At 35.4% G+C, this 15,014-nt stretch overlaps 1 protein-coding gene across 4 annotated transcripts in view; it reads right to left on the bottom strand.

Annotated features, from left to right (window-relative positions):
* The window catches only part of PHF14 (PHD finger protein 14), a 158,525-nt gene that overhangs the window by 123,394 nt on the left and 20,117 nt on the right, over positions 1–15,014 (bottom strand). For all 4 annotated transcript variants that reach the window (XM_038130150.1, XM_038130149.1, XM_038130151.1 and 1 more), the window contains exons 5-7: positions 9,201–9,360; positions 3,601–3,712; positions 1,265–1,402 (exon numbers count right to left, since the gene is read on the bottom strand). In XM_038130150.1, the coding sequence (XP_037986078.1) occupies positions 1,265–1,402; positions 3,601–3,712; positions 9,201–9,360 (410 nt within the window). The remainder of the gene's footprint in view (positions 1–1,264; positions 1,403–3,600; positions 3,713–9,200; positions 9,361–15,014) is intronic.

The raw sequence follows: 15,014 nt of genomic DNA, 5'->3' as shown, positions 1-15,014 counted from the left end.
GAACCATGAAAAGACATGGTTTGAGAAACACATTTAATTGCCTTTGTACTTTCAAAAGTGTACAAACAACATCATAAATCTACAGACTAAGAAAAACTTAATGCAGTCTTCCTTCATAAAATAATACAAATATTAATAAATTACCTGCCCATCAAATTTTCCTTTATTCCACTTATAAAATTTACTCTGACTTTCCTTACAAGTACATTTTATTTTAATTAAGATTTTCACAGTATGAGACAGCTTACTTCAAAAATTAGCTGTGCCCTAAAATGAGATTGTGTGAGACCTTGATTAAAAATTTGACTGCAGACAACATGTAACAAAAATTGAAGGTGGAAAGGCAAGCAGATACATATATCCAGAGGGAATTCACATAGGGCATTTAAAGACTCAACCTTACACATAATCTATTAAGCAACAACAATGAGGCAATGTGCTATCTTCCTATTTATCGGTCCAACAGAGTAAAGTACTTTGTGATTCCTTCATGAATCCCTTAGTGGTCCACTGTTTTCAGAAACAAAAGTGTCAATATCAACAGTGAAAGTAATGCTTGTTTTTGTGTTACTTGTGCCACTTCCTAAGGCAAAAAACTAAATTGTGAAGCTATGAACATGACTTAGGCTTAATCCAAATGATACATATCAGGATGAAACTGGACAACCTAAAAGTACTTATACCATAAAAATGAATCAGGAAGTAGGAATTTCAAATCTGAATTGCTTTAGATCATATTACAGGGAAAAAACTGTTAAGGAAAGATACTAAGAAGTTATCAGGAGTTATAAATACTTGCTTTTTATTCTGATTCCAAAGATTAATGTTATGACAAGAAAAGTCATACCTATGTACTACAATTTGAAGTAAATACTGGACATGCATGAAAAAGTGGCATCAGAAATGTTTTTAATTTCTCAAGTTTCCTATTTGGTATGCAACAGAGATTACTGCACTACACAAACAGCTAGGTAAGTATGTGACCCTATGTGAAGTTCAGGAAACAGAATGCCTGTCTGTATTGACTGACAGTCTACTAAGCCAACTTCTGCATTAACTTTCACTATCCTTTTTTCCAGTGAGTTTCAAAAGATGCTCAGAATTGGACAATTTGGTGAAGGGCTCTCCCTGTACAGTTCCCTTACTCTCTTACTTGTTACCTACTTAAAAACTTTGTTCAGGACTTGTGAACAAAAAAGCTACCATTTCAGGTCATCTCCATAAGCTTTCAATAGATCTTTTATTCTATCCTTTCCACACTTACCTCTTCCGCTGCTGCTTCTGAAAGGAGGCCTTCCTTCTGAGCACAGGTCACATGGAAATAAGCTCTGCACATCCCAGCATCACAACTAATGCATACACCAGTTCTGGCAAAACGAGCATCTTCACAAAAGCTGCACTCCTTCATAAAGAAGAATGGAAAAGGCCACAGTAAATATTTCAGGTGTACTTTGCCTAATATTTGATAATTTATGTCCTATATATAAAAACCAAACTGGTAGGTGACTCCTGCATGGTAGAGAAACCAAATATGCTCCCAATCACTGACACTACTTAAAGCTTCCTGCTTTCTCAACTCCCACTATTAATTTTATTTTCAACAACAGCAATAATCTAAACAACATGTTGGTTTAATTTTTATATGAACCTCCATGTATTGCATTCCCCTTCAACAAAACAACTAAGTACCATCAAAGCAATTCAAGCACAATTAGTTGTGTAAGCATGGTATAAAAAAAAAATCCACCACTCCTCAGCAAAGGTTCAACGAGTTCAGAGGACAAACAACAATAAAAGAGCAGTGCTCTGAATGACGGGAAACTAGAGATAATTATGTACATGTCCTTTGATAAGCAATGACTGAGGAGTAAACATGTGACAGTGCAGAAACAAATACTCAAAAATCACAAATATCAGTAAGGAAGGTTGTGATTCACTTAATTAAGTAACTGTGGCTTCAGATATGTGCATTCTAGGCACAGTCACTTGAAAAACAACCAATTGACATCCCCAAACACAACCTGAAAAAAACAACTAACTTATTTTTCAGTCTGATCAATTCCTCAGTCTCTTTCTCCACAATTTCAGACCAAATCCCTGTGCCAGCAATCTAGAGAAATGAGCAGATAAACAGGAAATGGGAACACACCCTGCTTGAACACTACTGCTATCCAGTGCACAAAGATGATCTAAAATTATACAGGCATGCATTTCCTAGACTTCTACTTGCTGAATAGAGAGCAAAGCTGTCTATCACCTAGAGCAACAATCTCCGTGTAGAAAGTTAAACAACAGAACAGAATGGTAAGGAAAACTCAGTGACTGAAGAATCTCAAAACATCACATATTCTACAACAGAAAGGCACCCTTTAGCTGTGTAGCTGCAACACCTAACAGATAAGAAATTAAATGAAAAAACCTATTATATTATGCTGGTTTTGAAGGGGGAATGTAGTAAAATAAGCTGTAACTTCCACACTTAATAAAGCAAACAACATTTATAGCTGTCCAACAGTAATGAGTCTTCTTCACCTGTACAGGTCACTTTCATCTTACTTACAGCAAGAAAAGATGCCCAAATTCTTTTGCCTGATCCTATACATCACTCATCAAAAAAAGAGTATGATTCATTTCAACCACAATCTGCAGAGTCTGGCATGCTCGCCCCAACCTTTTACAAACATTTCTAAACAAGGCTAAATGTCTCAGCAGGCCCAGGCTCCTGATACAGGTGTGTTGCACATGGGCAATCCAAAGTGTTTTAATCTGTTTTGTATATTGTACGCATTTTTAAAACTGCACTACACATTTTCATTTAATATTCTATTTAACAAATAGAAAAAAATCAAGAAAACAAAAATGACTTGGCAGAAATGAAGCTTTAGAGCTGCAGACTTAGAACCAATCACATTTCCTCACACTGGCCTGATAGACATGGCTTCGCCACTCTATCTCCACACTATTAGCCAAACAGTATTTAGCAAACTAGTAAGTGCTGTCCTTTGCCCACTACAATGATTTTCTGTATGGTTTGTTCATGATTACTTTTGATCTGGACTGAAAATATTTACATGTAAATCAATTTTAACTTCAGAACCATGTATCAGTTCAAGCTGAGAGTCCTATGTTGCTGTGGATTTTGGTAAATACTGCTTTGGAACAGCCTGTTGTATGCATACTAGCTTACATATAAACTCTAAAGTCATTCTAACTGAATGTACATCTGCCCTTTCTTAATCAACTTAACCTCCCATTCCTCATCTTATGAATCCTCCTCGCTTTCCATTCACATTTTGTCAATCTGCCACTGACTTCAAAAGAAATTAGCACCTCTGTAAAAAACCAGGGAAACTGGGCAAAAACAGTGACAGAAATTATGGAGAACGGTGCTGAGGGAACATATAGAAAGATGGAGGGAAGAGCAGGTAGGTTGTAGATATAAAAACCATTAATAAACTTTATCTCATTTTTAGTCCTTAACCTCACTACAAAATTACTATAAAAAAAGAAAAATAAAGTTGGGAAGATGCATTTTATTCTATTACATGTAAAAACATAAAATACAGCTACTTGTTGCCACCACATCTCTTCTAAACTTACCTTTGCACCATATTTGGAATAATTCATTTCTGTTAGTGTTACTGGCCGCAGCTTGTCAATATCTCCAAATGCCACTCCTGGAACATAGAGGGCACAAACAATGTGGACCCACCTAAAACAGTGGACAAAATTAGGTTACTGTTACCAGCATTTTGGTCCTATATTGTACTCACCATTTTCAGATTTCAAAGTGCCTTGTAAATGTTGCACATGCTAGCTGAAACACTTGAAGGAAAGTACATTAAAAGCAGGGATGGAGTGCCTATTTGGAATTCAGGAGCTCAGACACTGAACCACAGAGTAAGGCCTTTCAAAGGCACTGGGACTGCTCTGCCTGTCTGCATCAAGGGCTGGTCTAGCACCACCTTTACTTTCAGATCGTTCTCCCAAGGGCTCCACACACTTTTCAAGGAACATGAAAGGTTTTGATATTACTTATAAAGCTAAGACAGACAGATATCTTCATAATGTGGCAGGGGGTAGGAAGGGAACAAACAAAATTATACAGGTAGTTCCAGCAACACTGAGCTCTGAGCACATAGCTATGAAGCACTTACAACACAGCATCAGTCAGACTTTCCACTGTTAGTTGCAGCTGTTAGTATCACCAAAACTATTTAGTTTTAAACAACATCGAGAGGATTTGCATTCAGGAATAAACATGTCTGAGTAGTATAACAAAAAGGCCTATGTGAAACTCAAATAAACAGACGTAGTTGTTCCCTTCTTCATTGGCCATAAAAAAAAACTAGAGGGTAGGAGGTCTAGATCTTCAGCCCTGAGGAGCAGAAAATTAATCTAGACCTCAGAGTACAGTAATCAAATGCCACACAATGGTAAAACTTCAACCTCAAGACTGCTCTTGACAGGCATCTTAACCTCCTGAAGCTCTCAGCTACCCAAAAATAGCCTTCAAGCAGAAGACAAATTTTCCTCTTAGTCTTCTTCTTCCATTGTTCTCATAATGAACACTACATAAAATATCCAGCTCCCACTGTCACAAACCATCAGTTAGCAACAGACTCAAAATCTGTTCTGCACAGCATGCATGACTCAAATTAACTGAGACAAACTACTGCAAATAATCTTATTGTTTTTATCAAAAAATCAGGAAGTATTTGCTACTCTGCATCAGATGGGAAAAAACTGTGATAGACAGAGGGTCAAGATTGCTATTTTTTTTTGTTATTTGAAGATATTCAAGAAAATGGTCTTTCAATTGCCGAGATTGTAGCTAACACTCTGAACCTATAAAGTCCCACATGATATATAATACAACTAGAGACTTTAGACATAACTGAGCTGAAATAGCCTGTTTGAGCCTCAGCAAGTGTGTTAATTCAGCACTTTACAATCTTCGCAGTCATTATTGTTTAACAGTAAATGTAACACTAGTGAAGACTAAAACTCTCTTCTGTTCTAATCAAATAATAGAATCTACTCCCTGTATTCAAGAAGATTCATGATGATGTGAAAAACACTTCTTCCCTTGTCTCTCTTACAAGGAATCAGTACAGACCTGTTACCACCTGCTAAAATCTGCACCCATGCTGCTGTGCTCTTTTTCCCAATCTTCTACCACTGTTTAGCCTATCTCTTCTCCCTCCTCTTTCCTTTGTATGTCAATTTAAAAAAATTCAGTTATTCCAGAGCAATAACATCCTGGGTTCAAGTGCACTTAAAACAGCTACTGTTATTAACTAGCTGCTCACAGATAGAAATACTGAAGGATAGGAATACTGAGAAATACTGAAGGATAGGAATACTGAATTTCTCTCTTACAGAGAGAAATACTGAAGTTTATGGTTATGCTATTCAGGAGCTCCATGTAGCCCTGGTTTCCCAAAGCAGCACACTTCTCATCAATTGTCCTTAGACCTACAATGCTGGAATTTATCACACTCAGATTTACTAAGTTTCATGTTATTTACGAATCATATATCCCAACAGAAATTCCAAAAAAAAGCAAAATATGAGAAAGGTTCCACTAGCAACCTCAAAAATACATCTATATTTCAGTCTTTACAAAGGAAAACAATGATATTTCAATGCACAAAACTGGTGAACAGATTATTTACTTACCATTTTCCCCCAAAACAGTCCAAGATATTAACCAGATAACAGAAAAATCCCAGTAACAGTAAGAAACTACTTAAAAGCCATTAAATTGCTTCACTCTGTAAGAAATTTCCCAGTAAATCTAACAAGCCACAACATTGACTGATCCATTGTGTCATATCTGACAAGATTCTTTTCACTCATGTATTTAAAAACGAGTATTTATCCTATGGTCAAATCACTCAGATTTGGGATGCTAAGTAGTAAATTCCCTTGAAAACATATTAACTTAAAACAATTAGAATTATGTATATCCCAAATACATATTTATATGCAAGAACTGCATTGTTTTGCCTCCACAAATTTTACTAGTGTTCTTCACATCCACAAAATGGATGTCACATTATTTGGTCACAGCACTGTTACTATAGGAAGAAGCAAAGAAAATTTACAGATGAGTTACAACCTTGTCTTTAAACAATGTAGTACAAATATGGCAGCCTGCTAGCTGCCAGAGAACAAGCTGAGACACTCAAGCATTCTGCCAGACTTCTTGCTGCTCAGAAAGGGAGGAAACCTCATCAGTGGTTTTATTACAGCAGAAACACTCCAGCATGCCACCGCAAATCTCTAACTTAATATGATGTTATGTAAAAAAATCAGATTCTTCTAATTAGTATATGAAAAGCACATCTTCTGTCTGACTCCCCAGAAAACCAGTGGAGGCACAATCTATTCCTGCAGGGGAGCAGTGGAGCACCAGGTACCACCTCTGCCCTTCCATGCTGTATCCAGGAGTGGCAATAGCTTGGCCTAAATCATTACCATACTTTTATGAAATGTTCCTCTAATCAAAACAGCATATACACATGCTTAAATGCATATTTTGGTAAACATTATCATTTACTAAATGATAAATACTACATACCAAATAAATACCTCATTGACATGAGACATTGACATATCGTGCTTGTTTTTAAAAGAAAATAAAAAGAAAGAAAGCAAAATACGACACACAGAATGAGACCTGTAACCTTGAGATAAACAGACTTCTTGTTTGTAGACAAAAACATCTGAATTCTGTATGGCTTCTTTTTTATATTATTCCTTTAAATTAAGGTGTGTAATACAGACTAAATCTATATAAACAGAAGTTACATATCTCCACAATTATTATGCTTAACAAAAATCCAAGGTTCTGGTTGGAGATTTTTGATAGTAAGTTTTAATACAGCCTACTAAACATACTCTCCAAAGTTCAATATAAAGATACACATCTACAAGCAGCTGCTTTCTCAATTTAATTTGCACAGTTTTTTCATGCTCCACTGGTGTATTTAATGCTGCTGCACTCTGTAGGAGTTTATCTATGATAAACCCAACAGCTGGCTGCTTGCTTCATACTGACCTTCTCAAAATGTTTTAGTACATGTCACCCAAGTATTGCAGTACTACAGATTTAAACTGCCATTTCTGGGTGATTGGCACACAAGTGCCTCATTTCTTTAACCACCTATATGTGAACTCAGACCTGAATCTTTATTAAAAAGCATACACAAGTCAGTCAAGTTCACAGCTGAAGCAGCTTCAGCTGCTTTTAATACCAGTTCTAAATATTTTCCTGCTCATTTATTTAGCTGCACATGTTTTAGAAGCTTGTAATTAAGACAAATTGGGTAATCAAAGAAGAATAATCTTCCTTGTTACTTTACCATCCATTTAGCTTGGAGCAATGATGACAGATGTTGATTAGGAAGGAAGAAAAACTCCATACTGAAACAAGGACAGAATTTATATTTTTGGATAATAGCATTTTGAGAAGTAAAATTTCATAAATTCACATTTATACTTGCGAAACTGAGAGATTAATGTGAAAAAGCTTCTGCTGAGAAATTAAGCACCTCATTATTCTAATGATTCACCTTTCAAAAAAAGAGAAAAATTTATCCAATTCGATTATGAAGAGAAACTGACCAGGTTTGGTTTGCGTAACTTTGAGCACTGATGCATATGGAGAATTTATTTTTAAAAGGTGGTAAGGGGATGAAGAGCAATGGTGAGGCAAAGGAATCTGTTACTCAGTGGTCCCTTCCTGCTATTACATCAAGAAAAGCACAGAATTGGATTACAGTTAACTGAGTACAAGGATACATAAAGGACACTGCCCCAAGACCCCACTCCTAGTCTATAGTGCCCCATTACTCTTGAGAATTCTAATTTATGAATAAATAATAAAAAGAGAGCAAAGGAATTTTCACATATTAATAATGTCAACTAGTAAATAGCAATTGGTATTTGTTTTTTTCTAGTATATAACCTCTTCATCTGAGAGAACAAACTTATCCAGGACAGCAATATTGTATTATCCAGCAAATAAAGACACAATAACAAAACATTGTGATAACGCCCGCTGTCACCAAGGCAGCCATGTGCTTTTGCACAGACAGCCAATGTAACAAAGAAAATACTTCCAGGTTAACTAAAAGCATACCACCCTTTCACAATAAAAAAAATTAAGCAAGTATTAAAATGCTGAGTTATAATTTCTACTAGGATAGCATGGAAAGTTATAGGGCTTAAATTGTTTGCAGAACACAGTAATAAAAAGGCTGAAATAAAATTTGCCAGGTTATATCAAGTCTCACATTTCCTGTTACACAATTGACGTATAGTCTTTAAGAGTAATTTTCTTGCCTACAGAAGCATTATTATCAAAACAGAACACAACTGGAAAAGCACAATTAGCTTAGTTGTGTAAAGACTTTATATGGAAGATGCACATACAGTCACAAACATACTACAGACCAGAAACAAGGATCTGAACCCCTAAAGTATTAAAAAAGCACTTATACCTCCAAGGTTCAAAATTATTCAACTACAAACCTTGACCCATTTGTGTAACTTTTTTTTTTAAGCTTATGAAAAGCCAAGCACTGAAAATTTTGCTTTTTACCACACATACGCAATTTATACAACCATAAAGTGTATGGAAAAAACCTTTATTTTCATGGTCTATTAAAAAAGAAACAAACAAACAAACAAAACCATGAAACCATGCAGGAAAATCTGGTAATACTAAGCATAAATCAGACATCACTGATAAAAAAGCTTTTGCCTTTAGTAGAGATAATTAGTTATCATTTATATCTTAATTTATTTTCAAATGTGACAGGAATTGAGGACATAATGAGAATTAATCTGCTTATTCTCAAATTAGACATGAATTCAATCCTAAAAAGAAGTAAAGAATATTTTCAACAATCAAAAATATAATCCTCATAATTCTAAATAATCATAATATACAAGGTCCATCTGAATACCTTTAGCACATCCTGAATATAATTTTGTTATGCTACTTTTTCCCATTGCCTGGCATTTCTGACCCAGTCCTTTGCTCTACTAAAATAAAAACATGCAGTTTTCCTCCCACTTACATCCTACTTGAAAGTCAATACACTTGAGCAGAGCCTCTACAAGGAAAAACCCCAATCTTTTAAAGGCAAGATGACACCAAATTCAAAACATCACTTACTCAGCCTTACCTGCCTGCATCAGTCTCCTTGAAGATCCCATCCTGGTTGGGACACAATTCACAACTAGGTGTGACACCACATTTGCATGCATCACAAAACCAAGGCTCTGTGGAATTTTCTGAAGCTGAACTCATGATAGAGTCACTCTCTCCATCAACACCATAGCAACCTACACACAGGACAAATGGAAGATCAATACAAGAAGAGACAATTGTAGAAGTAGCCACTTGCCAGTTATGACTTCAGAAGGAAACATATACATACCCAGATTCGGGGGAACAATTCAAGAGAAATACTGAGATACTCAAGGAAGTTTACAATTACTTTTGAAATTATTACGGTTCGTGCAAAATGTACATTTTAAAGTGAGTCTAATTCTAAAAAGGCACACATTTTATGTGATTGTATTACATTACAACTAAAAAACAAGAAGAAAAAAGACTGTTTCACTTTATTCTTCTAGCTACACTTGGTGTTCTTACAGACTATCCATTAGGAAGAGTACTAAGAAAACAAGACTTGAAACAACCAAAGATTAAAAAAACTCAGTGCATTTTTTTGAATAAAGAAATATATTTCAAGATAAAAGCAACAAACTCTTCTCCCTGAAAATGAACATTTTTAGAGGGAAGGAGAGAGTGTTTGGATTTTCTTCTAGAGGTTCATTATGTCAGTAGAATCCAGTCAACAATTATGCACTCCACTTTTCCACTTCACATTCAGCACGCATATCAACTACAAAAGAATATGCACATGAAATAAAAAAGACTATTTACCTACTTTATGAGTTGTAGAACTGATCTTAAGAACCCTTGTGCAACTTCAAAACCAAAATACAGTTTGTGGAGAACAAACTGACAATTCTGAGACACCACACTGGTGATTGATGATTTTTTTTTTTTTTTTAAGGACTCTCATTTGTACCTGGTTTTAAATTATAGCTAGGCTCAAACATTCAGTTTCTCCATTCTTCAGTACAACTAGGGCATTCTTTATGATTGCTAAGGCGCCTATACATGCTTAATTGCCACAAATTTAGGGAAACAGTGTCTTTAAAGTGATTTGTTATTTAAATTTTGCACAAGAGCAAGAGTTGTATTAGTACTACTACAAATCACAAAAAGAAAAATACTAAAGCTAATCACCATGAAACTGATTTTTTCATATCCCACATTTTGAACACTTAGCTGCTATTCAATAAGAGAAAAAACATCTAATTGTCAACACTTAAAACACAGTGAAGATTTCACTAAAAAAATTAAATTCAGCTATTTATCAAATGCAGCAATCAAATCAAAATTTGCGCTTTCAAAGCAGTAAAATTACTCAATTCTGCAATTAAATAGCAACATGATTTTTTACTTTGTTTCATTACCCGCTGGCTGTAATAAAATAGCAACAGTGTTCCAACTCCCCTTGCGACAGAAGCAGAGGTCTGCATAACATACTGCAACTACACTCAGGAAATAAGCGACACTGCAGGAACCGCTTAAGAAATGTAGTCTTCCATTACGGGATGAGCCCCATCAATAAGAATTAAAATAATATGACAGAATGTTTTTTTCATAATAAAAAGTGTCCTAGAATGAAAGGACAAGTAATGTGCAGAAGTGCATTCACAGACAGATGTCATTAGGGATATACAAGATCATATAGCTCATGCATAGAGTCACTCCATCTTCTTTATAATGTGGTATCAGCTTAAAGCAATATTCCACAAAGTAATTTTTTTTTTAATTCTAATAACAAAATTGTGAATAGATGCCAGCAAATCTCCTTTTCAGCAGTAACACTAATGTACAAACACATGGCCCATTGATATCATAGAGCTGATGAACCTTTTAGTAATTCCTTTAGACTTCAAAACATATTAATATTTTCTTAAAAGTACTTACTAAAAATTTCTTAACATTACAGATGCAGTAATGCTGTCCTCAATTCACACAGCAAAATAAAACCAGTTTCTTTCAAATACTGATGTTTTTTCACAAATTGAAAGTAATTAGATTTGCTTTTCTAGCACAAGTGCCATCAGTCTACTAAAAATAGAATTATGACCTCCCCAAACTGTCTTACCTTTATTCTGAAATAGCTGCTTTATATATTCTTATCAGTCATTTATACCTGATCATTTTTCATCCTTCCTCCTAGAAAATTACACAAATGTGCTGCACTTATTTAGATCCTTATCCCATGTGTTGGCATTAAATATTATTTCTATAACAACACAAATATATGTCCTTTTCCAAAGTGGGGGAGAAAAAAAAAGTCCATCTTTTTAACCCAATTTTTTTGCCCCAATTTGTATATAAATCTCAGCGACAGCTTTAAAGAGTTTAAGATCTCCAACAGATAAGGAGACATTTACTCTTTTACCTGACTGGAATTTAGTAAAAGCTAAACACCACACTGTTACAACTAAAAGGGGTGGTCTTTAGCTGGAGAAAACGGACTAGATTACCATTAATCATTGCTGATAAAAACATCAAAACAATTCTGTCCACCACAAAGCTGAAGGAAAGGAAATCTAGCCGGTAAGACTGTTGCTGACCTGGTGTATGCTGCCAAATAAAGCTGGTGAACCAAAGCTGCAATACAAAACCTTGTGGGCTCTGAAGCTAGGTTTCACAGAAGATACTTTGTAATTGTTCTTGAGTGACTTCTGGCAAGAGCCAATTTCAGCATACTCCAAAGTTTAAATAAATCATGAATATAAATATAAATTAGATATATCATTTTAGAACCCTTAAAAACACTGAGTACAACAAAGGTTCAACTTACTACTACCTGCCTTACTTCGCTATGCTCAAAAAATTATTTTTTCCAATTAACAAAAATTTTAAAAAGTATTATTTTAATTTCTTCAAAATGCATAGGTATGCAAATACAAAGCTGCTACTTGGTAAATCATTCCATCCTATACTGAAGATAAATTTAATGTTGCGCAATGCAATCACACTGAATGAATTATTGGGAATTGCTGGTGTTGGAACAGAAAGCAACCTAAGGGCTCGCTTAGTAAAAGCATCAGGAGGTAATCTTTAGGTTCCCTCTGAAAGCACCCCAATTGTACAGAGCGTGTGACTACTACAGGCCTCAAAGGAGAACAGGGGGAAGGATACAGAACCTGTAAAGGACATGTTTCGTTCCAAGTATTATCACTGCACCTCTGACCTATTTGGCATTAAGTCAACCAGCTGCCCCTTTGACTGGAAAATATGTTGAAGAAAATCAAGTAATTTTTAAATGCTTTGCTTAAAATGCATGCTGCCTTTCCTTAACATTCACAAAAATTCTGAAGTCTGGGTCTTCAGAAAACCCTAAGAGCTCCTTTTGAACTTAAGATCATTAAATCCTCATGTTTGTATTAACACTAAACAATAAAACCAGTTTAGTGTAATACTAACCTATGAATTTAAACACATGAAATTCAAGAAGGTAAAATTTTCACACCACTTACTGTTCCATTAATGCCATCTATATATTACAATTACAGCCAAGTTGTCTGTTGAATGTATGCCATTAGATACAGAACACAGACTTTTTTATTCCCTGATTTTGATGTCATTTTACTCTGCCAATAGCTTATATTTTCATGTGATTGTCAATAAAAAGAAATTGCACACACTTTTAAATAATACCATTAAAACAATTGTTCTGAAATTTATACCACTGAGAGAAACAGAAATAGAGACCTAATTCTTTTCGTGGCTGCAGCTGATCCTCTGTTTCTCTGGGAAGATAATTTTTCGCCAAAGAGGATATCTGCATGCACCAGCTACATCCAGATATACTCTGAAACACAAACTTAATGGTAAACTCTATGTTTGCAAAATTAAATGTTGTGAGATCATAGTATTCAAAATATATTTCATTCCATTTTTAATTGGACCAACAGTATAAAATAAATATATTAATAATTTCATGCATCATAAATTCTGAACAATATTTTTATTTAGTAAATGGAGAGTATTAAAGTACATGGTTTTGAAAAATGGATTTTTATAACAGACAACAGCAGACCACAGTAAGGGGCAAAATTAAAATGCAAAAATGTTTTACTACACTGCAGAGCATACGGCAACTACACTACCACTTTTAGCAAGACAATTTTTACTCTCTGACATACACATCAAAGTACAGTAAGAAATAAAGATAGCAGACGGAAAAGAAACTGCTCAAAAACTGTACAACTTTTCTCATGCTGTGAGAACTTTTCTCACAGCAACTAACCAAAGGACAACAACTGGCAAGCATGCTACCTACACTTGTGGCACATGCTACGATGTGTGCCAGACATCTTCAGACACACTGCAATCAAGATGTCAAAAAAACTGACAACACAGTTGGAGGTGTCCTGTTATTACAAGATCTTAGCACAAATGCGTTTATCCAAAATGACAGACTGGTGTCTAAAGAAGACTTTTATACAAAGAAATGACAATTATCTTCATACAGAAGTAAAAATTCTGAAAAGCAACTGTACAAATTCAGTAAGAAAGATTTTTTTTCTCTTTTTTGTGGAGAGGGAGAGGGAGGATGTGACAGGGATAGGCTGATATGTGGAATGAGAACACATTTTTAATTGATGGACTTATTAATAAATTACAGGCTTTTCAAACTAAAAGACGAATGCATTGTGTAAGAGTGTATATGAAATTAGCATTACACATATGCTACTTCTGCAGTTTTAAAGGCAGTTACAATTCATACCAGTTATTTACTCCACTAACCACAGATTTTTGGACACATGTCTGGAGTGCAAAGACAGCTTTTGGACAAGTGATGGAGGCCATGCAAGTGATATGAAGCTCACATGGTAAAACAATTGTATTACAAAGTAAACTGAATTTCTCACAATCTCAGAACTCATCAGCAAGTCAAGTAAAGGTATTTAGTAAAGGTTCATGACTTTAGGTCTGAATGAAAACTCCCCTCTAACTCTTGGCCATGTTGCTTCTTCCACGTGAGCTCTGACACAGTTGCTCCCAGATGAGTTATCATCCCTCTTTTTCCTTGGAAGACCTTATGTAACAGCTCATTAATGCAAGCAAGCAATCCAACAGCAATGCAAGTCACAACTGAACAGGCAGCTGCTGCACCAGGTCCTCAAAAGGAAAAGGTGATAGCATCAAACACCCAGGAGGGAGCCCTGGAGTCCAGAAGAAGTAGGTTTGACTCAGAGGAGTATTTTCTCAGCTAATTAATAACTTCCCATTAAAACTGCGGTGGCTGTCACAGAAAAACCTCTTTCAGTCACCAGAAAAGTTCTGTGGACAGAAAATCCCACTTGAACAGAGCACCAAGGCATTAAGTCAAGGGTGTAGGACCCCCTCCTAGTGAAGAAAACAGTAGTCAACAAGGAGAAGGAAAAAATAAGGTCTTTAGGGGAAGAACAATCAAATTGTCATTATGTGGGACTCTGGGTGGGGCACCAGTAGGGTGTGAAAGGAGTGCACTCCTTCCACATAATTATTTAGCATGCTATAGAGAGGAAGAGAAAACAGGCTCATTCATAATACCACTTGAAATTGCACATAAAAACTATGAAGAAAACCACCAGCTTGGTGGTTTCCACCAGCTTGCTCTGGGCATTTCGGAATAAATCAGATTGCAGGAAATGGGCATATTTCTCTTCCTAACTGCAGGTAAACATCACTGCATTGATTTCTATCCAACTCATAAATAGGAGACTCTTCCTTCAATACTGTGCTCTGGAAAACTCAAAAGCTCAAATATTATAACAAATTTCTAGACACAGCATGATACCTGCAGCCATAGCAATATATGTACTGACGGAAACCTGAAAAAAAAAAACCAAAT

Source organism: Motacilla alba, chromosome 2, assembly GCF_015832195.1.
Source record: "Motacilla alba alba isolate MOTALB_02 chromosome 2, Motacilla_alba_V1.0_pri, whole genome shotgun sequence".
Classification (NCBI taxonomy): Eukaryota; Metazoa; Chordata; class Aves; order Passeriformes; family Motacillidae; genus Motacilla; species Motacilla alba.
Note: the sequence above shows the minus strand (reverse complement) of the source record. Positions and strands in the feature narration are given on the sequence as shown.